The sequence below is a fragment of the Solea solea genome, chromosome 5 (genome assembly GCF_958295425.1).
Source record: "Solea solea chromosome 5, fSolSol10.1, whole genome shotgun sequence".
Classification (NCBI taxonomy): domain Eukaryota; kingdom Metazoa; phylum Chordata; class Actinopteri; order Pleuronectiformes; family Soleidae; genus Solea; species Solea solea.
In genome coordinates this window covers 28034466-28059481 of record NC_081138.1, presented here as the reverse complement: position 1 = coordinate 28059481, position 25016 = coordinate 28034466, and the positions used below count along the sequence as shown (strand labels likewise).

The 25016-nt window shown below is 42.0% G+C and overlaps 1 protein-coding gene across 6 annotated transcripts in view; it reads left to right on the top strand.

The window, feature by feature from the left end:
* The first annotated feature begins 1834 nt into the window (after positions 1–1834).
* dmxl2 (Dmx-like 2) overlaps positions 1835–25016 on the top strand; it is a 42255-nt gene continuing 19073 nt past the window's right edge. For 5 of the 6 annotated variants that reach the window (XM_058629273.1, XM_058629272.1, XM_058629269.1 and 2 more), the window contains exons 1-32: positions 1835–2219; positions 8946–9071; positions 9294–9365; positions 9487–9565; positions 9763–9907; positions 11290–11356; positions 11450–11622; positions 12242–12422; positions 12514–12697; positions 13463–13681; positions 13770–14041; positions 14157–14426; positions 14556–14785; positions 15213–15421; positions 15574–15695; positions 16103–16192; positions 16659–16767; positions 16863–16982; positions 17071–17298; positions 17541–17827; positions 17944–18116; positions 18221–18872; positions 18957–19286; positions 19839–19958; positions 20195–20330; positions 21348–21458; positions 21571–21740; positions 22313–22410; positions 22521–22686; positions 23207–23471; positions 23774–23976; positions 24141–24536. In XM_058629273.1, the coding sequence (XP_058485256.1) occupies positions 2133–2219; positions 8946–9071; positions 9294–9365; positions 9487–9565; positions 9763–9907; positions 11290–11356; positions 11450–11622; positions 12242–12422; positions 12514–12697; positions 13463–13681; positions 13770–14041; positions 14157–14426; positions 14556–14785; positions 15213–15421; positions 15574–15695; positions 16103–16192; positions 16659–16767; positions 16863–16982; positions 17071–17298; positions 17541–17827; positions 17944–18116; positions 18221–18872; positions 18957–19286; positions 19839–19958; positions 20195–20330; positions 21348–21458; positions 21571–21740; positions 22313–22410; positions 22521–22686; positions 23207–23471; positions 23774–23976; positions 24141–24536 (6090 nt within the window). In that variant the 5' untranslated portion in view covers positions 1835–2132. Of the gene's footprint in view, positions 2220–8945; positions 9072–9293; positions 9366–9486; positions 9566–9762; positions 9908–11289; positions 11357–11449; positions 11623–12241; positions 12423–12513; positions 12698–13462; positions 13682–13769; positions 14042–14156; positions 14427–14555; positions 14786–15212; positions 15422–15573; positions 15696–16102; positions 16193–16658; positions 16768–16862; positions 16983–17070; positions 17299–17540; positions 17828–17943; positions 18117–18220; positions 18873–18956; positions 19287–19838; positions 19959–20194; positions 20331–21347; positions 21459–21570; positions 21741–22312; positions 22411–22520; positions 22687–23206; positions 23472–23773; positions 23977–24140; positions 24537–25016 lie in introns of those variants that run through there. The other variant, XM_058629274.1, reaches the window with a different exon arrangement.

Here is a 25016-nt window from a genome sequence, read left to right as displayed (position 1 = left end):
CTTGTGTAAGCTCATTGCTTGCTCTAATTACACTGTTGTCTTCACAGGTTATAAATGCTATGGCTACTGCAATCTCATATATATATATATATATATATATATATATATATATATATATATATACATATATATATATATGTATATATATATATGTCGTTGCTCTGCACATCCTCTTCTGAATACAAAATATCTCTGAAACTTACCAAAAAAAAACACCTCTTTCCTAATCATCACCACACATGAATGAACCGGCTAGGAATCTGCATTAAGCTGTCTGTCTTTTCCCCTTCAGACTGATAAAAAAGGAGCAGAAGCACAAACGATCATAAAGTCAGACATATTATAGCTAGATTTATTTTTATTAGCCGGAGAGAGAGGCGCTTCAAGGTAAAAACTACAGCTGGGAGGGAATGCGCTCAAAGTCTCGCTCACATGGCGCCACTGCAGTCTGCCCAAAGACAAAAAAGACAAGCAGACAGGTTTCTGGCAAAAACTCAGGCCTTTCAATTTACCTGATTGTGTGAATTACTCAAACACTGAATGAAGAACAGCTGTAACGACTTACACTTGCCGTTCGAGAAAGCAACAGTCAGTAAATGCTAGAGGGACAGACACAGTATTACACATCCTCCATGATGAGTGTGCCAGGCCATTGTTGTTGACACTGCTTATGTGTATGTGTCACATTCTCTCGAGGCTGCTGCCTCACAATTTTCTGTTCTGTCATCCCGTGTGTCATGTTGGCTGGCAGGCAGGCCCGACATGCTGATGTTAGTGTGCCTTAAATAACCACGCTAATACAATGATGTGTGGTTGTGTATCACTACCATGGATCCTTGTCAGTTTTCCTTGTCAGTTCCAGGAACAATAGACGATGACAATGCAGAGAATGTGACAATGGAAATGCAAGAAAAGGTACCAAAGAGCAGGAGGATTGCTTCATTTAATCCCATCACTCAGAGTAGATAAGGAGATGAGGAACATGGGTCTCGGTCACACTTCTCCTCCACTCTCTGTGTGGAAAATGTAAATAAGAATGTACATAATTGGCACAGTATATCACATTAGGTGTCATATAAATGAGACTCAAGGTACGCAGAACTACAGCCAGATATATTGTATGCTATGATAATCTTAGATTACTGTTTCACAGTTAAATGCACATGAATTGGAATATAGGAAACCTATAAAGAACATAAACATAGCACTGTTTCCAGTCAAAATTAGCAGCTGAAGGTGCAAGGAAACAACTTTACATTTACATATACACCTATTTATTTGGTAATTTGGTTGTTGTCAGTAGGTTTTTATAGATGCTAGAAGAGTTTGGAAAATCAAGAGATGGGGCTGAAAATATAGCTAAGTGTTAAGTTATTTGAACATATATATATACACACATGTCAAAAATTTGCCATTGTATACATTTTTTTTCAATCAATATGAGTGGGGTACCCTTTTTCCCTTGAATTTATTTGAAATCCACTGAATCTCTGCAAGCTTTGATGCCTCCTAGCAGGGGCCGCGCTCCCCCGTGTGGAAACCTCTGCACTACGCAACTAGCGTGGTGTAAAGATAGAAAAACAGTACTAGAACAGATGTCACAGTGTCCCAGATAACGTCACGACTAATCCTTGAGAGATATTTTTTCAGCTAATTCTGAATAATACATTAGGCAACCTAAAAATGGATTTAATAAGGGCATAATCTTAATTTAGCACTGGGTAAAAGACAGAATATGGTAATCCACATTCTAGATTACGCGGATCTATAACCATTCTGTCGTGCCTGGAAAAACGTCGTGAACGCGCATGTCAGGTTCGCTCGCTGCAGAGATCCTGCTGCCTCGGCTTCCCACGATTAATCGTGAGGATGGTGTTGACAGCGGGAGGCGGCGGACGGCTAGTTTTACATGATTAAATCGATGACAGGGCCAGGTGAGATCGCTTTCACACGGGACGAGCACAAATCCGTCGCTGCGGAGAGGGACGACACTGCCAGGCCGAGGACAGCGCTTGTCTTACTGATGGAATCCCCGGTCCTTACTAGACGGAGAAACCGAAAGGGTGGACTCGTTATAAATAATTAAAGAACCTAAAAAATATATACCCTTCTGCTGCTAAAATAGAAGAAAAATGCATCTGCACCAGGTGCTGACGGGAGCTGTGAACCCCGGAGACTGCTGCTACTCGGTGGGAAGCGTGAATGACATTCCTTTCACGGTGAGAAGCTTTATTTTGATATTATTTACTCAGGACGACACCTACTGAAGCTAACGCCTGACTAGCTAACTGGCTAGCTACCTGACTAGCTAGCGTTACATTGGCTGTAAACGGGCTGGCTAACGAGCTCATAGGCACTGGCTAGCCGGGTAGTGTGCTAGCTAAAACTGCTGCACTGACAAATACCAGGTCCTTATTACGAGCCCTTGTTTTTCCTGACTTCCCAGTCAGTCCGGCTTTCGCGAGGTAAGTTAGTGCCCTCACGGAGATGCTCAACTGTACCGTTATGATATTTATAGCCTTCTAAACAGTAACCGCTAGCCACACAAATGACCTTTAGCTGCTCCAAGTAACGTTATATTACTGCAAGGGAATCCCTTTGCGCAGCCATAACATTATCGTAGGATATTTGCAATGGGACACACGCTCCGGTGAAATCTTTGCTGAGCAACACGACAGGTGACTGCAGCCCGGAGTTTTGGCGAAACACAATAGCGCACCCGGACACTTGAATTTCAGTGCGTGATTGCAGAAGTAGCTCAACTCGCAACCATTTGGCGTTAAATCCTCCTCACGGATCGTTAGGTCGCTGTCATCCCAGCATCAGCTGCGCCACCCGTGACGTAGAGAGCCATATATGGATACACGAGCTCGAGAGAGCTGAGGGATGGCTGTGTTTTTGTGTTGAAATGAACGCTTATAAAACAAGAGAAATCTGTCACTACTGAATTCAAATATGCATACACTCCTTTCTTTATTCCTTGTGTGCTTTGGTTTCTTCAGGTTGTATAGGGAGCTCATGGCAAATCCCCACTGACCTTATGTATTGTGCATAATGCTGATCAAACAAAAACGGAATATAAGAGTACTGTATGACTGTCAACAGATGTATTTGCTTGTCTGGCACATGACATGACTTTTCTTTTTGAGCCTCAAGATTTGGGTTGCACAAAAGTAGAACAGGTAGTGATTTGCAATTACGTTGTTGAATATTGCAATGACACTATAACTTGCGATTGAATTTTTTTTTGTCTTTTGTGAGAAAAAAAATCCAGGGGATACCTGAAATGGAAGTGTTGCAGTGGATCCAACTGAAATAAATTAAACATTTAAAACAATGAAAAAAACTTTATAAATCAAATGTATCAGTTAAGACACCCGATCGGGAGCGTGATAGCCCTGTGTTTCCCACTCTTTCTCCTGAAGATCAAGAACTTTAAGATCAATCAATCATTCAATCATTCAATCAGTACTTTATTGTCCCTTTTGGCAATTTGTCTTGGATAGGTAAATGGAGCTTCCAGAGTTATCTTAAGCCCTTGCAAGATTGATGTATATAAGACATTTAAAAGTAGATTGTTGACTCCCATTCAGTACACATTTCCTGCCTCCTCCTCTAACTAGAGTTTCTATTACAATCCTTCTAAAACCTGGTAAGTCGACTTCCTATTGACCCATTTTACTTTACATAAACGGACAGGCAGGTTATTCAGAGGCAAACACACCAGATGTGGCCATTCTATCCCCGGATCCTAAGAAGGCCTTTGACTGGGAAGGGTGGCTGTACTCATTTGATATACTCTCCAGATTTGGCCTTAGGAAAATATAATTAAGTGGATAAAACTGCTGTGCAGCAACATAAGCCCTGACCAACACCACTGTATCCAAACCTTTTAATTTGTTAAGAGGAATGTGCCAAGGGTGCCTGGTATCGCCTCTGTTATTTGTATGACAATTCTGCCTCTTTCTATGAACATTAAATTGCACACTTCATTTACAAAGATAACAATTGGACATTATAAACATCGTAGCAGACTTTATGCAGATTACATCGTACTTGTGCTTATGACTTTTGGCTTTACTGGTTACAAGGTAAATAATTCTAAATCAACAAAATATTTTGTACCTAAAAATAGCTGACAGAGATCATCCACAACGGCTTAGTTCTTCAGCCTCTGTAACTGAGTCTCACAAAAAACGGATTCAGGTTGTTACAGTTTTAAATGTTTCTTGCACACATACATAACTCCATCTTTGTTGCATCGCTTTGATGACATTCCATTGTCTTTGGAACTGCCCTAAACTTAACACATTCTTGGAAAAGGTTGTAAAAAAAAAATATATATATATATGTATCTAATATCGTTGTCTTACTGTGGAAAAAACAGACTTTTTCTCGTGGTTATTGACATTTTGTATTGTCCAATTTTGTGAATATGTTTTTTCTAAGTTTGAAGAAACCTAATAAGCATTCGTCAACTGACCAAGTTGTTATCAAGAGTGTGTGGACAATTGCACCAAAAGTCCTCTTTACACCAAGGTACAGGTACAAAAACACTATCACTAAGCACATGTGCCACTACCACCATGTGACCAGAATGTGAGTGAGGGCTATACAGTTGCCACACGCAACATTCCTATCAACAGTGTAGGCTTACTTGAAATCAAAAAAGATTTTGATTTGCTTATGCATTTTTTTAATTAAAAAAAGCAAAAAAAAAATGTATGCAGTGGCGTATATGCTGTATGAACTGGCTGGATATGGCAAGGTGGTAAATGCATCAGGACAAATGTGACACAGGATTAAAAATATGACTCGTATTGGTACTGTAGATACTTATAGTTTGTGATATCAGAATGTGACAGGGAAAAGTGGTATCAAGCCATCCTAACGCAAATAGTCAGGCTTTGTACCCAGGGTCAGATCTCCTCAACGACACAGGACAGTGCTCGTTGTGCAGCTACAGCCTGGCTCGTTGCTACAGGGCCCTGATTTCTGTGCCTGGTGTTTTCGTTCTGTGTCTGAGAGGGTATTTGAAGAACAGGAAACATCATGTCTAATTCAGTTACAGTCACACTGACCTCAAGGGCCATTAGGCCAGACCCTGCCCACACTCTACTAACCTAGAGCAACCAGTGTACCAGTTCAAATGAGCAAGCAGTAGTCTTGAGCTTCATAGTTTAATGAATCATTCCCTCACCGTGTCGTTAGTTTCTGTGTTTCATGGCTTCTGCAAGTGGACATAAATTAGAGCTAAAACAATTAATTGATTAATGGATTACTAAATTAATCAACAAGTATTTTGTTAATCAATCGGTTTGAAGCTTTATTCATGATTAAAACAATTCCAATTGTTTAAGCTTCTTAAATGTGAATATTTTGTTCATTTCTTTGCTCTGGATAACATAGAAATCATTAAAAGTCAATCATTTTGGTTTGTGGACAAAACAAGACATTTGAGAACATCATCATTTCCAGGTTTGACAATCAACATTTGTTGAGGTTTTCTGATATTATATGGACCAAACGATTAATTGATTAATCGATTATGAAAATGATCGTTTGTTGCAGCTCTAGACATAATTGTTGAGGTGGATGTAGATGTGTCTTGAAAGAATCCATTGTAAGAATTGTCAAAACTATGAAGAATATAATGAAACAAAATTAAACGAAGATGAAGACATCTATTCATTATTTAGGCTATATACTATTTCTTTTCACAGTGGTTTGTGAATTGCAGATTTTTGAAGATATTCAAGTGTATTATTTAAATGACAAACAAAATGACATAATAACTGTTTAATACTGTGTCTACACTAGAGACTAGATAATAATGTCCTCTCGAAAAGCTTGTAAAAGAAAAAATCTCATTAGAGAGATTGTTTTTCTGTTACACTGCCTTCTCACATGTGATTGATGTGGTGAATTTATCCACAAACAGCCTTTTGGGTTTGATATGCAAAGCTACAGATGTGTGATCAGCTAAAAATAGCCCAGAGAGAGAGAGCAAGAGTGCATGTGTGTATGAACCCTAACAAGACAAAATTTTTAATGAAGATTTTAATGCATCTGGATCATAATGCATATATCATCAGACAATGTAATATCAGTTGGCTGGAGGTGAATTTTCTAAAAATGACTAATCCTCTTTGGGAATGTTCAAGTTTCTGTATTTTTGCAAGTACAGATGTTACAAAATATCAAGCATCATGGCCACTGACCTGGGGTCACACCCTCAGGTTTAATGCCATCAGATTTTGTGGACTTTCTTCAGGTAGATATTTGCATGTGCAGTGAGTGTATTTCCATTTACAAAATGGACATTGACCTTAAAAGTTAAATTTGAAGATAAAGTGGTAGAAAATGGATGGATGGATATTGTTTATGGCCTATCAGAGTAGGAGTGAGCCATGATGTACTACCATAGTACATATGTATCATGTTCAAAATGATGAAGAAGTTGGAATGGTTGCAACTGACTGTTAAACTGTAAAATTACCTCTGTGTATTTTCTGTAATACCTCTAGATTGTTATTAGCCAAAACATAGCATGCTTTATCAATAATGACATGGTCAATAGCTCCAGATCTACCCCATGTGCATCCGTCATTTATTCATAGACGAGCAAATAAACAGAACTTTTCTTTTGTCAGTTTCCATTTTGGACATCATGAATTTACTGCAAATTCAGCCTGTGTGGCTGCCAACATTGATTAGGTTTGGATATGTTTTAACCAAGAACCATAATGTAGGGTGGACCTGGTGGAGTTTGGCTGTAAATGTCTGCTGTTTCACTGCAGTCATGCTGCAGAGAATAACAAGGCCCATATATAGTGAGTGTAGACTGTGGGATCAAAGTACAGGCCTGAGCTATAGGTTTTGTCAGGGTCACTGCAGGTCACAACCACACAGTTTTAATATATCTGCAGCTGAAAAGTCAGTTAGCTACTTGTCCCAACATGACAGCACACATGGAAGCAGATGTGTGACTGTGTGATCCACGTGATCGTGTGGGGGATAGAGTGAAGGCAGAAGTGTTATCTCTCTCTTCCCCTTATTGACTTTCGTTACCGCAACACATGACTATATTCACTTGTTATATATTTACGCTGAAGAGCAGCTAGTAGTATTCAGGCACTGATGTTGTTTGGGATATGTAAACTGAATACATTTTGCAGGAGTTGAATAAGAGGTTAAGTGGCGTCAGAATGCCTCATAAGAACAGTGAATATCAGTAACTGTATGGGCAAATTGTGTACAATTATGGAAAACATGGGTTTGGTGTCAGTTTGGAATTCCACCATCATCATATCTGTTTTCTCACATCCTGTATTTCTGGGGAAGTCAGCCTAATCTCCAGTAGATAATGTTCAAATAGATACAGTTAAACACCTTATATAATACTGGAGTTACATTTCATTGTTTTTCTGCTTTTCTTAGACGCAGCCGCTTTGTCATTGTTGATGTGTTTAAAGAGGGGTTTATCCAATGCCGTCAACGTCGCTCTTGTGTGCAGATCGCACACTGTACATGACTGACAGGGAGGACACTTTGCTTGGGGGTGTGTGTCACTCGTTTGTTGTTTACGTATCCTAGGACACTTACTGAAAGAATCGGTTGATTCCTCTTTATTGCATCCTTTGCTGAATCAGCCAAATATCCTGACAGCCAACTAAACATTAACTGAATTGGAAAGGTTGTCCTTCAGTTTTAATGTATAGTGAAAGAAAGAAGTACAGGACACATATCCAAAGGAAGTACACAATTATTTTAAAGCATAATCATTCAGCTCAGAGCAGATGCACTCAAGCTTATTAGGCTGGATCAAGATCCTCTCTGGTCCAAATTACTGAGAGTAGAATGGACTCGCACCTTCTCTAATGTGTGTGTGTGTGTGTGTGTGTGTGTGTACTGTGTGTGTACTGTGTGTGAACGATCATAAATGAGAAAGAGGTGCAGATCATTCCTAGACGGCGCGTGACGGTGACTGCTTTTATTTCCAGCTGCAATGTGCAAGAGGAAATGGTGTCGTGATAATGACAGAACACATCTCCCTGACTGCTCTCCCCCTACCTTACTCCCAAATATTACATTGTAATGTGTAAAGTATACTCCTATGACAGCCTTCACTATAATTTAATCCCCATCTGTCACTTTGCATTATAAACCTGGCAGTAACTTCCTGTTGTGTGAGCCGGTGCTTCTAAGCCTCTCCTCCTATTCTCGTGAATAATGAAAGACGAGCCTGTCATCCTGACTGTAGCGCTTCTTCGAGCGAGCTTGTCCGTCTCCCAGTTGCCGCTGTCATATCTGCCATTTTGCACATGGCTTTTTTTGTTGTTGTCAGAAGCTTCTCTACCAATGTATCAGTTTACTTTCCTGGCAGTTATCCAAATCTTAACACATCTGGCCTTTATGTGAGGGCAACAAAGCAATGTCTGCTTATATAGGTTATTTTTTCATGCAGTGGATCTCTATGACATAATCTATTGTTAGTCGTACTGCCCTGTTTCTGTTTGTGTGGTTTCTCTGCTAATATTATTACCACAAAGTCTGCCAACACTTTAATGGATGAATGTAACTGCTACTCTTGTGCTCAGCCTGTTGTAATATCTCATTCTGCTAATGCAATATTCATATCAGGGCCATTGAGTGCAACAATGCTCTGCTTTCAGTTATTCATGTGACATAATATTATACCTGATGTTAAAATATGTACACTTTAACATGTGAATATGTAAGAAAACTACTGGACAGATCTGTAAAAAAAAAAAGTAAACTTTATGAAATATGATGTTTGTCAGGAAATGCATTTGTGCATTAAAAGCACAAATGCGTTTTGCGGTGACGTACCATGCTTAGTTTCAGTTCCTCTGTGATTAGATTACAGGGTAACGTAATGATCTGATTGGGTTCCTCTTCATGTGTCTTTCTTCTGTTTTCAGGCCTATGGCTCTGGCTGTGATGTTGTGATCTTGGCCAGTGATTTTGAGTGTGTGCAGATTATCCCTGGAGCTCAGAATGGAAACATACAGGTGGGCTGTGTGGAGTGCTCCCACCAGCTTGGCAGGGTAAGTGTTGAGTGCACACTCAGACACACTCCTACTCGCCATCTTCATTTCCTCATGTAGCCAGGAGATGTGATAAATTAGGTTTGCGCAAAAGAGGGATACTTAGCTGTGTTTGCTCCTGTGCTGGTTGTACGGCTGTACTCTGTTCTCCTTGTTGTCCTGCTCTCCTGCATCACTCCCCTTCTGCTGCTGTCCTTTGTGAATGAATCTCTGTATTTTTAGATTGCTGCATCCTATGGAAACACAGTCTGCATCTTTGAACCCCTTTCCATCAACCCTAACAAACGGCACAAGGTGAGTTCTTTTCAGATATGCTGATGCAGTGCTGTAAATCTAAATCACTACACGGTGACTTTAATCACACTTGTGTGCCAATAACATTGCATGTTTTTTGTTGCTTTTCTGTCACTAACAGCAGCTTAACTATCAGTGGCAAAAGACAGGACAGTTCTTCCTCGATGCCATCACGTACAACCTGGCCTGGGACCCGCAAGGTACACCTCTGCTTTCTGTGTTAAACTGTCTCACTAAATCAATCCACACAGTAAGCACAGCTCCAACTCACAGCCTCCCTCTGGTTTGTCTGGAATGACTTTGATTATGTAAGAGTCAGAGTGTGCATGTGGCTGTCTTTACTGTAGTAATAAGCAGTGGAGGTGAGGCGTGTAAGGGACTGCTTCTTTATCCTCAGGGAACCGTATCCTAGCAGCAACTGAGCGGCTCCAGCTGTGGGCTCCCCCGCTGGCAGATGCCCTGATCGAGGAGGAGGATGGGCTGATGATCGAGGACAAGCCCCACCCTTTCCTCAACGACTGGAACTGTGTCTGGCAGTGCAAGTATGTTATTTGTCCATATTCTGTATGACTGACGTGAAAAAAAGAATCCTTGTGGCATAACGACACAATGATTCAATTCAATCAGCATGTTGTTAGGTTGTTGTTGTTAGTCTGACTGAAATAGTTTGAACCACCACACCTAGATAATGCGGTTAAGGGTAAAAATACAATTGTATGTATATGTTCAACTGGACCCAAAGTGGCCTAGGTGCTCTGTGCACATTCCACAGCTCCCGATCCTGAGCTGTAACTCAAAATTAATAGAAGCAAGAGGCAAGATGAAGAAGAAGGGTGCATTTTTTGACTGACACAACCCCAAATTTATACTCCATTAGCTTAACTTATAAATTATTTTGAAATAAATGCATGCTATCTACAAGTTGTTACTCAGCTTAACTATCAAGGTTGACCAAAGTGTTGTACAGAATGTCGTCAAATGCCAAAATAAAAACAGTAAAAATAGAAAGCCTTAAAATATAAAACATTTAAAAACGATATAGAGCGTAGTACAAACACATAAGGAGCAAAAACAAACCAACAAAAAACAATGGGAGTCCAACTCAGCCTGTGTTAAACACAATGGAGTGAAAGTAGGTTTGAAATAGTCAACAGTCTGGGCGCCTCTAATGTGCCAGGGCAGGGCATTCCAGAGCCGGGGAGCTGCCACTGCAAAGGCTCTGTCACCCCTGGTCTTCAGCTAGCTAAAGCTGTGGTGTAAATGGTCAACTGGTAAATGCTTTATACAAACAAACCCAGTAAAAAACCTTTTGTGAGCAAGTTTGTTTCATGTAAGTGAAAAATGCAATTGCTCAATCATGTTAAGTTTTGTGATTGTAATTCTAGTTTTTATGTAGCGGTAGTCACGGTCTGTGTGCAGCTTTTTGCACATTTGCACATTTAAAAAAGCAGAACAGGAAAACATTGTTTCGTCTTTGTTTTTTCCTTTGCCATGACTCAGTGAAGAGGTTGTCCTTTCCCTGTGCGGACACTTATTAACTTAAATTTTTCTACTTGAAGCTTGTTAAATTATATCAATGTTTTTGTCTAATAAACACCTATGGACAGTTACTGATTATCCAAACACATGCACACAAAGTCTCGCATGAAAGGCTGCATGCATTGTTGGTCAGCCGTTCTATTGACTCTTTGACTCTGCTTTGTTAACACACAGAGAAGACATATGATACCCTGTTTGTAATTGTTATCTGATGACACATGTGTCCAGGAAAGCCACAGGGAACAGGGAAGTGCAGTCTCAGAAAGTACCAGCAGTAGATCATGAACACACAGCAGATGTGTTTTGTTCAATGTTTTGTTCCACAAGTCCATTTTAGAGAAGTAAATATAGCTGACATCATTGTCTGTGTCTGTGTTTCTCTTAGAACTGCTGCGTCTATTCACATTGCAAAGTGGTCTCCTGATGGGGAGTATTTTGCAACAGTTGGGAAGGTATAAAATTTGTCACAAATAATTCAACTTGGGTTTTTTTTTCGTGATGAAATCTTGCAAAGTATGTTTACACGTGTGTATTTGAATACACAGGATGACTGTTTGCTTAAGGTGTGGTATCCTACCACGGGCTGGCGATCTGCCGTGGTGGTACAGGACCCGTCCGACAAAAAGCCTCCGTCTGTTCACTTCTCCTTTGTTTACCTGGCTCATCCTCGTTCTGTCACTGGTATGTCATGGAGGAAGACCAGCAAGTACATGCCCAAGTAAGAAAACATGTTCACACTGTCATGCACACTGAAACATCAATATCTTAACCGCTTCTACTCAAGCATGACATGATATATATATATGTTTTTGACTTAGAAAAGCCTTTTTCTCCTAACATCACATCTAGCATAGTCATCAAGAGCATGTCCACAGATATTCCACCCTAGTTACAGTGCACATAATGAGAATTTGAATTTTATGTTTGAATAATTTGTAGTCGACTTATATCTATAATGAACTTTGTTCTATTGTAATTTTGTTGGTAAAAGTTGACGTTACAGTACAACAACATCTTGGTAATGGGTAATATTATAGTCATACCATTTATTTTCAAAATAATAGCTTGGTAATGAGATTTTCTCAAGGCTGCCATTAGTAACATTTTAGTGTTTGTAAATCAAAATTGATTAAGTTGAAATGAATCCTCCTCCATTTTCAATTGTTACCAAGCTGTTATTTCATGAAATAAGATCGCATACCATAATATTACTTCCATATTACAAAAAGGACTAAATGACTGTTTTTCCTCAGAAAGTATCTCTAAAGACTATGTGGCATGTGTGTGTTGAGTAAGTTATTTCTGATTATTCCATGTTGCTGTTGTTTTTTTCCTAGGGGTTCTGTGTGCAATGTGATGCTGACGTCCTGCGAGGATGGCGTGTGTAGGTTGTGGTCGGAGACCCTGCTACCAGAGGACAGCCTGCTCGGTGCACAGATCTCGGAGAACACACACTCTTTTAGCTCCAGCCTGCCAGGCTTGGCTGGTAATAAGGACAAGATCCAGCATGCGTTGGAGGTTCGTTTACTGACGGATGTACTTTCTGTGATGTGAAATAACCAAGTACTTCATTCTCGGTGTTTTATTTGTTGTGCTTTGCTTTGTTTAGTCAATTCACCACCTGAAGCATTTGCGCCGGGGCCGGCGACGGTCCTCTGCTCTGGTGGCACACAATGAGCTGCTGCTGCCCTCTCAGCTGGGCACGCAGGACACACACACTCACCGCCACATCGCCCACCATGCCAATGCGCTGTGTCACTTCCATATCTCTGCCAGTATTAACCCCAACACAGGTAAGCTGTCTTGATTGAGAAGGTGTGTGTGAAGGTTCTCAGTCATTCAGGGAGACATCTTTAGTAGTTCGTTGTGGCGACTGGAGTTGCTTTGAGTTCAGTGAGAAGACGTTTCGCCTCTTGCAAACTACTGAAGAGAACTTACTCAGAAGTATGACTTAAATTCTTCATCACTGATGGTTTTTCATAAATGAATACGACTTGAGGCTTTTTCACACACAAAACTGCGAATAATTTGGAGGTTAATTTTCTCTTTACTTAATAAAAATAAAAATAAATACCTGCCAGCACTGTAGAGAGGAGGACTTGCTTGGTTCTGGAGCATTTCACTGCTCCAGGATCCACATTAAATGGCTTGGCTGTTTATTTGAATATTTGAATGTCATATTAACAATTATGAGGTTAGTTATGTACTTGTTGCAGCCTTGACAACTGACTTTCAGTGCTACTGTGGAAGCTCACATTGATGAAGTACAGGTTTGCAAATATTAACGTGCAAAAAAGCTGTATGGAAAAAGAAAAGGTCTTGCTCTGTTGCAATGACATCATGCAAAAATGTATTAAAAACACCTTGATTAATAAAAGAGAACCTGGATATTCATCTTATTAAAATTAACTTGAGCATTGGTCTATTGCAGTGTAATTTTTGTAAGAAAAGGAGTGATTTAGCTGAAATAGATACTGCTACTGACATCAGTTGGCCACAAATTAAGGTCAAATAATATTTTATTTAACATTGTTCTCGCGTCGTTCTACCTCTTTCAGATATCCCCACAGTACTGGCTGACTCTGCAGTGTTCAATCCAGATGATGGCACTGGTGGCGGAGGCTTCGTGGTCCACTGGCTCAACAATAAGGACCTGAGCTTCACAACTTCTATGGACCTCTTTATGCTGCAACTCCGAAAGTTCTCCGAACAACAGCTGGACCAGACTGCGGAGGACCCCCTGGACTCTGAGGGATCCCCTATGAAGTTTGACTTTGGTATGACCCACACCCAGGCTCACACACATTTCCTTATCACTGTAGTTTAAGCATAATCATATTAAAACATTTCTTCCTGGCTCCATAGACCTGGATGACATATCGGAGAAAGCGTCCTCAGAACACGGTGAAGAGGGCGAGCCGGGGGAGCAGGGAAGCACCAAGGCATCCTCTCCGGGATCTAGCTCCAGCATGCCCTTGCCATCCATGTTGTTGGAGAGGAAGCTGGAGAATCTGACCTTAGAGTGGAACAAGAGCCCTGACATGTTGTTCACCATCCACCCAACAGACGGCTCTTTCCTGGTTTGGCACGTGAAGTACTTAGATGAATTCAACCAGGGAATCTTCAGACAGGTCCAGGTCAGCAGAAACTCAAAAACGGTCCTTTTAAGTTCACTGATGAACACTCGCATACAATATCTAATATGTCATATCTGTCTGAACAACTTTTATTTCCTTCTAACTTTCCCACCAGGTGTCCTTCTCCTCGCGGATCCCAGTGGCATTTCCCACAGGCGATGCCAACTCACTGAGTAAAAACATTCTCATGTACGCCTGCACTTTGACTGAGGGTGAGAGTGCTGCGTCTGGGGAGCAAGGAAGGATGGTCCAACATGTGGCCCATTCTGCCTCAGCATCCGCTAGCCTGGGTTCACCCGCACTGGCTGCTGCTCTCAACCCACGGCCTGGTATCAGTCCTGCTGTTATGATGGTTTCCAAGCACGTTGATGGATCTCTCAACCAGGTAAAAGATGGTATAAAACCAAGTTTAGAGCTTGTAATTTGTGTGTTCCCTTCACTGCAAATGAAGCAGATGTGTATTTGTAATTTTTGTGTATATTACTAAACTTTCCTTGATGCCGTCTGTGTGCAGTGGGCGGTGACGTTTGCAGAGCGCTCTGCCTTCTCGAACGTATTGACCGTCTCGCACAAGTTCCGGTACTGTGGCCACCGCTTCCATCTCAATGACCAAGCCTGCCACACGGTGCTGCCACTGCTGCTGACGTCCTCTCATCACAATGCGCTGCTCACACCTCCTTCAGCTCCTGGCAGTATGGAGGGAGAGCAGCCTCCTACCTTTCCTCTACCAAGGGGACTACGCAGGTATAAGAGAGAGGAAAGTCAGAGAAAAAAAAACCATCATGAGCGTGATAGGCATATTTTCATGGTCACTGGGACTTGGCGTTGCACCCTCTTTGTCTTTAAATGCCCAGAGAAACAATAGCAGAATTGCCTCCAACACAAATAAATTCTTAGGTTTGAGAAACAAACTTGTCAATCAGGAAGTTAACTACTTCCTTCTGTCTTTGGTACATCAGCTGTGTCAGAGCCAAATACCTAGTCATAGAAGAGTCTGTCAATTATGTGCACCCTTCAACACACATGGTTCACAAATGGCTACAAAGTGCTTATAAGTTGGTATTTGTATGTGTTAATACAGCTCGAGAATGAGGATGAAAAAAAGAATATGCCATGAGTGTATGGTTGAAAAGCCACAGATGAATTCTGATCCTGTATTTTACTTGTGCAGTAGCAGGAAGCAGCTTCGTAACGCAGCTACGAGGACCTTCCACGACCCCAACGCCATCTACAGTGAGCTGATCTTGTGGAGGGTGGATCATATCGGACCTCTGTCCTGCACTGGAGGGGTCTCCGAACTGGCCCGCATCAACTCTCTCCACACCTCTGCTTTCAGCAACGCTGCATGGCTGCCGACACTGATACCCAGCTCTGTACTCGGTAAACACACCAGAAAGCAAAGATCCTGCTTCTCTGTTGCCTGAGCACTGAACCCCATATTTTGAATTATTATAACATGTTTTTGGCACATGACTATGAATCATTCTGTGTTTATGGTCCAAAAAGTAATCGGTATATTCAATGCCCCTCAGGAACTTACTGTAACAGTGCCAGTGCCTGCTTCGTTGCATCAGATGGCAAAAACCTGCGTCTCTATCAAGCAGTGGTGGATGCAAGAAAACTACTGGATGAGCTGTCAGATCCTGAAACTTCTGTGAGTGGACCCACAAAATACAATGTTACTGCTCACTGGGGTGTGATAATCTCTCCACTCTAATGTCTCTGTTCAGTGGATATTATGTACCAATATCTTTATGTCTCAGTGTGAATCTCAGTCATAAATGCTGCGAAAGCAGGCTTATGGCCACAAATCTAATATAGCCACATGTCACACTAAAATGTTTTTAGTATAGGCTTGCTTTTCATCGTCTGCAAGCCTTTTGAATTGTGTTGTTTTAATGCTGCCTTTTATTTATTCATGCTATCAAAACACAAAATACTGTGTACACCAGCCATGCATCCAATACATTTGTGGCTGGTGTACACAGTCTTCAAAAAGTTTGTGTAGTACACTTTAACGCAAATTAACAGCTAACTGTTTTCACACGTGTCTCTGTTTAGAAACTGGTGGGCGAAGTGTTCAACATTGTTAGCCAACAGTCCACCGCCAGACCTGGATGTATCATAGAGCTGGATGTCATCACAAACCAGGTAAGGATTTCTACAGTTGGCTGAGCTTGGAATCCAGAAAGCTTTTCGTCAGAAGTATTGATGAGCCCATTTGATAGTTGCTATCGGTCTGATACTGGTCAAAATGCAAAACCCGATACAATCCAAGCATCCTATATATCGCTTGTAAATCTAAATGAAAATCAGCAACAGCATTTTAGCGTCATTTTAGAGTCATGTTGTGGACTGTTTATTTCTTCTGTAAGGGAACACAGTTGGAGTCTATGTTATTGCTTGAAATGGCTCGGTTGTAAATGCATCAGCACAAATCCTTAACAGCTTCATAGTTTAAAAAGTGTTAAATGACTGTATCGGACTGAAATTGGTATTGGAAGGTAGCTTGAGGTTGAGATATTGGTATTGTATCAGACATGAAAAGCTATATTGAGTCATCCTTACTCAGCAGATATAGTAACATGTTTTGTATCATGTGTTCATGTGCATCCAGTGTGGCGCCAATACCCAGCTGCTGCATGTCTTCCAAGAGGACTTCATACTAGGTTACAAGCCTCAGAAGGAACCAGATGCATACACACCGGCTTTTCCTTGTGGTGAAGGTACAGCACTCTGTGTACTTTTGATTCCATGTACATTATTAATCCTGATTGTTATTAAAACAAATATATAAGAATTTAATTTTACTTACATACAGATTATCAACCCGCGCCCTTCTCTGAGAAGTTCTTCTTGGTGGTGATAGAAAAGGATCTCAACAGAAACTCTGTCCTGCAGATGTGGCATCTACATCTCCAGTCTGTGCAGGCCTGTGTTGGTAAGTGTAGGGTAATTATCCTGCTTTTTTTTTTATCTAGATGCTTTTAGCTTTAGGCTAGCTACAATAATCCTATGTTTCTGTCCAGATGAACCAAGCCCGGATTATAGCTTCCAGAGTCAGCTAATGGTTCCCAATCAAGTCGCGAATCCTGACTCGTCTCCTGAAACCTCTCCTGTCAGACCTCTGCCACGATCGGCCTCTTCAGCCAACTTGCAATCAGCCAGCAAACTCATCCTCAGCTCCAAGCTGGTGTACAGCAAGCGACTGGACCTGCCCCATGGGGTGGAGGTTACCAGAGCTACCCCGTCTGCAGGTTCGGATAAGCACACAGTTAAATTAAAAGCTAAATAAAGTTTTTTCCCCCCAACATTTGACAATATCAGATGATTTAGCAATGTAATCTGAAAGCTACTGCTTTTAAGCCAGAAAGATACAGAAATAAAACTGTATTTGTCACAAGAAGCCAAGAAATTAGTTTATTGCAAGAAATTGCAGGTTAAAAAACCACTAAACCGTATTGACTTTATCCTTCTCCTGCCTTCTTGTTTCCGATAGGTCATCTTAGTTCCTCGTCTATCTACCCCGTGTGCCTGGCTCCGTACCTGATTGTCACCACCTGCTCTGATTCTCGCGTGCGTTTCTGGCGCTGTGCTGTGGAGGGCGATGACGGATATAGTGAGGATGAGCACGACAACCGGGCGTACCGATGGGAGCCTTGGGCTCTGATGAATGAGGAGGAGGACAACAACAGTGCCGTGTGTGTGTCCGGGCGGCCCGTAGCTGTGTCCTGCTCCTACACTGGCAGACTGGCGGTGGCCTTTAAGCAGCAACAACAAGGACAGGTATGGCATTAGAGCCTGCAGTGCCTGGTTGACTGCTTACAAGTGTCTGCGGTGTCTTTAAGTTTGATGTATTCTAAGAAACTGCACCTTTCAACACACTCTTGCTGTGTCTTCAGCTGCAGGGTTCTGTAAAGGACTTCTCAATGCATGTGTCCATTTACGAGTGCGAGTCTACCGGTGGCTCTGAGTGGGTTTTAGAGCAAACGCTCCACCTGGACGACTATGCCAGACCTACATCCACTCTAGATCCGAGAGTCAGCGTGGACTCCAACCTTTTCGTCTACAGCAGGTCAGGAGGGCTCTGCCAAACTGTCTGTATCATATTCTCTCTGCCACTTTATGTTAACCACTTTTGGTGTCTCATAAGTTAATAATATTTCTTTTCATTGCCAGGACTGACCTGTACATGACTAGAGACCATAGCTCCCCCAACATAAAGCACTATGTGCATCTGGACTGGCTGTCAAAGGAGGACGGATCTCACATCCTCACTGTGGGGGTTGGATCCAACATTCTCATGTATGGCCGTATCTCTGGCGTGGTCAATGAGCAGACTAGCAGCAAAGAGGGGGTGGCTGTCATCACCCTTCCTCTAGGGGGCAGTATCAAACAGGGTATCCGCTCCCGATGGATCCTGCTCCGATCTGTGGACCTCTTGTCTTCAGTGGATGGTACACCGTCTCTGCCAGTCTCTCTGTCCTGGGTAAGGGACGGCATCCTGGTGGTGGGTATGGACTGTGAAATGCACGTTTATGCCCAGTGGCATCAGGACAAGAAGCCCGGAGAGGGAGATGAGGGCAACCTGTCATCTGCAGATATTGCTGGAGGTCAAAGCACAGGTTTCCCCTCAGTCTTTGAAGGGAGAGCCAGGTCAAAGAGTGTGTTTGAAGGGAGTGCTGCAGTGGATGAGGCTCTTCGTGCCCCAGCAGGACTTCAGGAAGGGGGACTGTTTGAAGCAGCACACTCCCTCTCGCCCACCCTACCGCAGTATCATCCCACCCAGCTTTTAGAACTCATGGACCTAGGCAAGGTTCGCCGTGCAAAGGTGAGTCACTCGGAAGTCACTAAACACACAACAATGGACTTGTAGTTGTATACACTGTATAATGCGTGGCTTTTCTCTTCATAGGCCATCCTTGCTCACCTGGTGAAGTGTATTGCTGGGGAAGTTGCCATAGTAAGGGATGTGGAGGCAGGTGAGGGTGGATCCAGGAGGCATCTGTCCCGCACCATCAGCGTGACCGGCAGCACGGCAAAAGACACCATTGTGGCTGGCCGCGATGGAGGCAGGGACTACACTGAGATTAATTCCATCCCTCCCTTGCCGCTCTACGCGCTCATGTTGGCAGATGTCGACACTTCATACAAGGGAGCAGAAGAAGCTGTGAAGGGATCCACGGTGGCTGATGGTGAGAGGGCACAGAAATCCGCAGAGGACCAGTATGCTGATCTTTTCCAGGTAGGTTTCAGAGACTCTAATCAGAATTGGTATCAACATCCCTCTTGAATGATCTGATCACATGCACAACAATGTATAGGTCTTAAGTTTTACAGTATTTTTACACTTCTCAGGGCCATATGTTGAGTTATTTGCAGCCACTGCTTCAATATTAACACTTCTTAAACACAAATGTCTTTTTTTCTAATGGCTAAAATAATATTTTATTTTACAATAGTGTTTATTCGCACTGTTCCTTCCCCCTCTTTTCCTCTCCATCTCTTCCTCTCACTTGCACAGACACATTGAAACCTGCTACATCTGAACAGCCAAACACATGAATCACATGAATAATTTTCGTTCTTGTAAACAGAAACGACTTCAGTGTGTATAGCATACACTCCGCAGATGTGAAGTCCGATCACACGTGGTCACAGGAAGTGTGGACACTTGGACTTAGCTCTGTCCATTTGTCATCAGATCTCTCTGGATTTCCCTGATCAGGCCCAAAGAGTTTGATCGTACAGATGTAATCCACTGATGCTTTTAACTGTTTTCCTCTTCTCTTAACAGTTACCAGCGGTTACCACAGACGACTTTGTCAACTTTGCCACGGACAAACCAGAGAAGAGGTCTCGAGTTATTAACCTCTCTCAATATGGACCTACCTACTTTGGACCAGAACATGCCCAGGTTTTGATTTATTCTCATATTTGCTATTAAAAATAAATCAAAGATAGTTGTAATATTACAGTTATAACCATGTAAAACTTACAAATATAGACCAATATCTGAATTAGCAACAGTAATTTTATTACTCAATAGTTCGATGACGGTGAACAGGGTAAAATATTGGTCGATAATTCAGTGCATCTCTGGTCTGTTTCTTGTCACTGGTCTTTATTTACCTGTTTCCCCTGTGTGCCCAGGTATTGTCCAGTCACCTCATGCACTCTAGCTTACCAGGGCTGACCAGACTGGAGCAAATGTTCTTGGTGGCCTTGGCTGATACCGTTGCAACCACCAGCGCTGAGGTCACAAACTCCGCCGATCAGCAATACACAGGTTAGCAATGCTTGCACGTTACAAGTCACACAAGTTACAATCATGCATTTGTGGTACAGTATGTACAGTGGATTGTATGACATTGGGTAGATGAATAATAATATCGTACCAAGAATAACTGAGGTCAAAGAGTGTTGTGTCTGTTTGTTTTTTGTGTTTTTTTTTTTTAAGGATAAATTATCTCCACATTCAAATTATATTTCATATCACACCAAACACACTGATGCTTTTATTTCCCCCACAGTTGCATCTATATTCTACAACTTTCCAACTTCCCACACAGTTTTTATTTATAGTATTTATTGTATGATTAAAGCTGATATCTATTTCATTGTAAAAATATTAAATTAAATTAAATTAAATCAACTTGACAGTTGCTGTTGCAGATGAAGCTTTTACATTTAGCTGTTACCTTAAAGTGTTCCGATATGCCTGAGCAGGACACTGATTTATCATTATTTGTGGATGTGGATGAACAAAGTAATATTTTCATTATTGTTTTTATTCAAAGAAAGACGTGTAATAAAACTGTACCTGTAGAATGAGCTAGCACCCGATGTTGCCCTTGGTAATGTTGTATTAAAGTTGACTTAAGGTTGTAGACATCAAAACTAAGCATCATTTCCTTGATTGTGTGTTCCTCACAGTTATCTCCAGCCATCAAATCTTCATTAATACAAACAACAGAGCTTATACTGTTCCTCTGTAACTGTCTGTAAACAGACACAGCACTTTTTCCATTATCTTTTGTCTTTCCTCTTCAATTTTCCATTCTATTTATTTAGTCTTTTGAGAGGAAGATGTTAGCAGCTTGTTCCAGACCTTAGTAAGCACGGGGGGGGGAGGGGCGGGGTGAGAAGGTTCAGGGACAAGAGACACACTCTCTCTGACAAAATTGAATGAACACGAGTGATACTGGAATTGTAAAGGTATATGCTGTCCGACTGCCTTTTAAGAGTGTTGTCTGTGGAATAAAAGTAACAAAGCTGATGTTTCCTTGATGGTGTGTTTGAATAGGTGGTGAGGCTCTGGATGAGTGCGGGCTGAGGTACCTCCTGGCTATGCGTCTTCACACTTGCCTGCTCACCTCTCTGCCCCCTCTCTACCGCATGCAGTTGCTCCACCAGGGTAAAACATAGGACTGCTGTTCAATATTTTTCAATACAGTCCAAATTTGTTATGATGAATTTCGGAACTATAGAGATGTCCTTTTTACCCTCATCCTCTGTCGCTCTCCCAGGCCTGTCAACATGCCACTTTGCGTGGGCCTTCCACTCAGAGGCAGAAGAGGAACAGCTGCACATGATTCCAGCCATGCAGAGAGGCGACCCACAATGGTCCGAGCTCAGAGCGGTTGGAGTGGGTTGGTGGGTCCGCAACATCAACACTCTGCGGAAATTGGTGGAGAAGGTACTAGGACAAAGCTGGACTCAAAAAATATATAGAAAACTATCGCCTCATGATTTTACTGTGTATCCTGCCAGGTCAGGACTAATACCAGCTTTGCAAAGTCTAAAAATATGTCTGCACACTGATATACTGATCTCTAAAAACTTAAGCATCGTACAATGAATCCATTCGGCAAAAAATTGTCTAAAAAATTTGAATCAGTTCAAAAGTTGAGTGTTCGTATTAAGTGTTTCTGTCATTTATGCAGACACTGCATTTCGACCTGCACTGTTTGCAAGAGTCAAAGTCATCGTGACATTCGCTGTATCTGGTGACAATCGTTCTTCCCGGTACGATCAAGCTAAGCTTACAGTGTACTCTACATTTATAATGAACGTCTGGGTTTCGGTTGTAATACTACAAGTCTAATGGGTTGCCAGAATAATGACGCAACTCCTCCGGCCGGGACAAAAAAATATATTTTCTTTATGTGACAATAACAAAAGGTAATGCCAAGTAGCCAATGGTTATTAATGATAATAATAACTAAAATTTAATTCCCTGATTCATTTATGATGTCTGCGTTTAATCAGTTAGGTAAAGCTGCCTTCCAGAGACACAATGACCCTTTAGATGCTGCTCTGTTCTACTTGGCCATGAAGAAGAAAGCTGTGCTGTGGGGGCTCTTCAGGTCAGACACTCTTCCTTGAACGCACAATTATTTTTGAATTGAGCCATAGTTTTTATTCAAAGAACACCATTATGGGATTTGTGAGCTGTGTGATTTTTCTCTTCTCCCAGGTCTCAGCACGATGATAAGATGACTCAGTTCTTCAAGAACAACTTCACTGAAGACCGCTGGCGGAAGGCAGCTCTGAAAAATGCCTTCTCACTGCTGGGAAAGCAGCGCTTTGAACAGTCCGCTGCGTTTTTTCTTCTGGCGGGATCACTCAAAGACGCCATCGAGGTGAGAACACGTACACGCATACTTCATTCAACAACACATAAGACACACAATGTATTTCTCTCTCTCTTGTGTGTGCACCAACCCTCAATATTCATTTCTCTCACAGTGTAAACAAGCTGAAGTACACTATAGATTGGGGAGGTGTGTGAGCGAGAGTAAATCACCACATCAATAACAGTGCAGATAATCTGTTGCTGAGAGAGTATTCTGCAGCCTTTAAATCACCGGGGGCCAAAGTCTAAATTACACTGATAAGAACCATAAAAATCCCGCATAGTTTTCCTTGGCCTGTGGTTTCTCTACCACACAGTCAAAATATGGAGATAGCAAAAAAGGATCCTTTCATTATAGGCTGAAAGGATGAGCTTGTGGTGTTTCAGCTGTATGTATTGGTACCAGTGGCAATTACTTTTTACCTCTTTTAAAAGATATAGATATTTCAAAAGGCTTTACATAAGTGTACACATTGCTTGTACAAACGACAGTGTTATTAACCCAGTCTCTTCTCCCTGTTGCGTAGGTGCTGTTGGAGAAGATGGAGGATCTCCAGTTGGCTATGATAGTAGCAAGGTTGTACGAGGCCGACTTTGAGAGTTCGTCCACATGCCAAGGCCTCCTTTACGAGAAGATGCTGGGCTGTAACCGGGACGGAAGCGGTTACCACTGCTCCAGACTTCACCCTGACCCATTCCTGCGCAGCATATCCTACTGGATTATGAAGGATTACACCCGAGCGTTGGACACACTGTTGGAGCGAATCCCCAAAGAGGATGATGAGCATCCTGGTCAGTTGGTTGCAGATGGTTTAGTCGCTGTTGTGTGATCAGCAGGAGTGTGACAGTGAGCGTGTTTGTGCTATACAGTTTAGTTCAAGCTGTGATCCAAATGGAAGATGATCAACACAGATGGGGGAACAAATCAGTGCTATACTGTGTTTTTGGGTCAAGTTATGTCCTATTCCAGTGAAACAGTGCAAACACACATAGTGACACTCAATCAAAAGATGTGGAATCCATTGAAACATAATTGCTTATTGTCCTTTTTTCTTTTTCTCTCTCTCTACTGTCTCTTCATCACCGTGTGTTAGATGACATGGTGAAATCTTGCAACCCTGTGGTGTTCAGTTTCTATAACTACCTGAGGACACACCCTTTGATCGTCCGTCGCCACTTCGCGAACCTAGAGGGCACAACTACAAGCGTGGGCCTCACGGCTGAGAGGAACAGCGCGGACGAGATCAACCTCATTGAGCGCAAACTGTTCTTCACAACTGCCAATGCACACTTCAAGGTGGGCTGCATCAGTAATTTATGCATTAGCTTCTACTTCTACTTAATATAATGCCTCCTTTTCATCTCCTCCTCTCTGCCCTGGATGCTGTGGCGCACACACACACACAAACACTCAACGTTGCTGTAATTGGATATTCAATATCGTATCTGAATCTTCTGCAGGTGGGCTGTCCAGTTCTGGCTCTGGAAGTGCTATCCAAGATTCCCAAAGTCACCAAGAAGTCTGGCTCCTCGCCTCTCAGCAAAGCTTCTTCCAAGGCCAATGTAAACTCAACCCAGCCCCTGGAGAATGGCACCCAGGGAGGTGTTGACTGGGGCTCACCAGCAGCCCCTGCCCCTGCCTGGGGAGGAAGTGATAGTGTGGGTGGGTTGGACTGGAGCCAGCCTTTGGTCAAGGTGGAGGAGGATGACCTGAATCTGGAGTGGGGAGATGATAAGGAATATGATGATGAAGATGACGAAGATGATGGTCTGAACATGAAGAAACCAGAGTTTGAGACCAAAGCAGATGCAGGTCCAGAGAGTGCTGGGTCTAAACTACAGAAAGCAGACTCACAGGTAGAAATTATTCTAGAATCCACTCAAAATCTCACAACTGCAAATATTTGAATCAAAATAGAATGATGGTGTCTATTTTGTCACCTCCACACTGCTCTCTCTATGTGTTTCAATATAGTAGTGTTTACTGTCTCAGGCATTGCTGCTGTATACTCACAAACACTCCCTCAATGAGGTCTGATAGTATTGCATGACGGAAGTAGACTGAGGTAGACGGCATATATATAATGGTAAAACCTGAATATTAAAAATCAACTTACAATCTGTCCTGAAAAAATAAAAAAATCTGTTGAGACATGTGATCCAAGTAGCCTTGGATTTGTAGAAGTTAGTTCCTGTCAACAGTTACCTGGGATATAGAGGTGTTTTGCAACCAAAAATTGTTCCAATAAAACTTATTTCAAGGTTCAGGGTTCAAGGTTGAACCTTGAAATAAGTTTTATTGGAACAATTTTTGGTGTATTATTTAGGTGTAATATC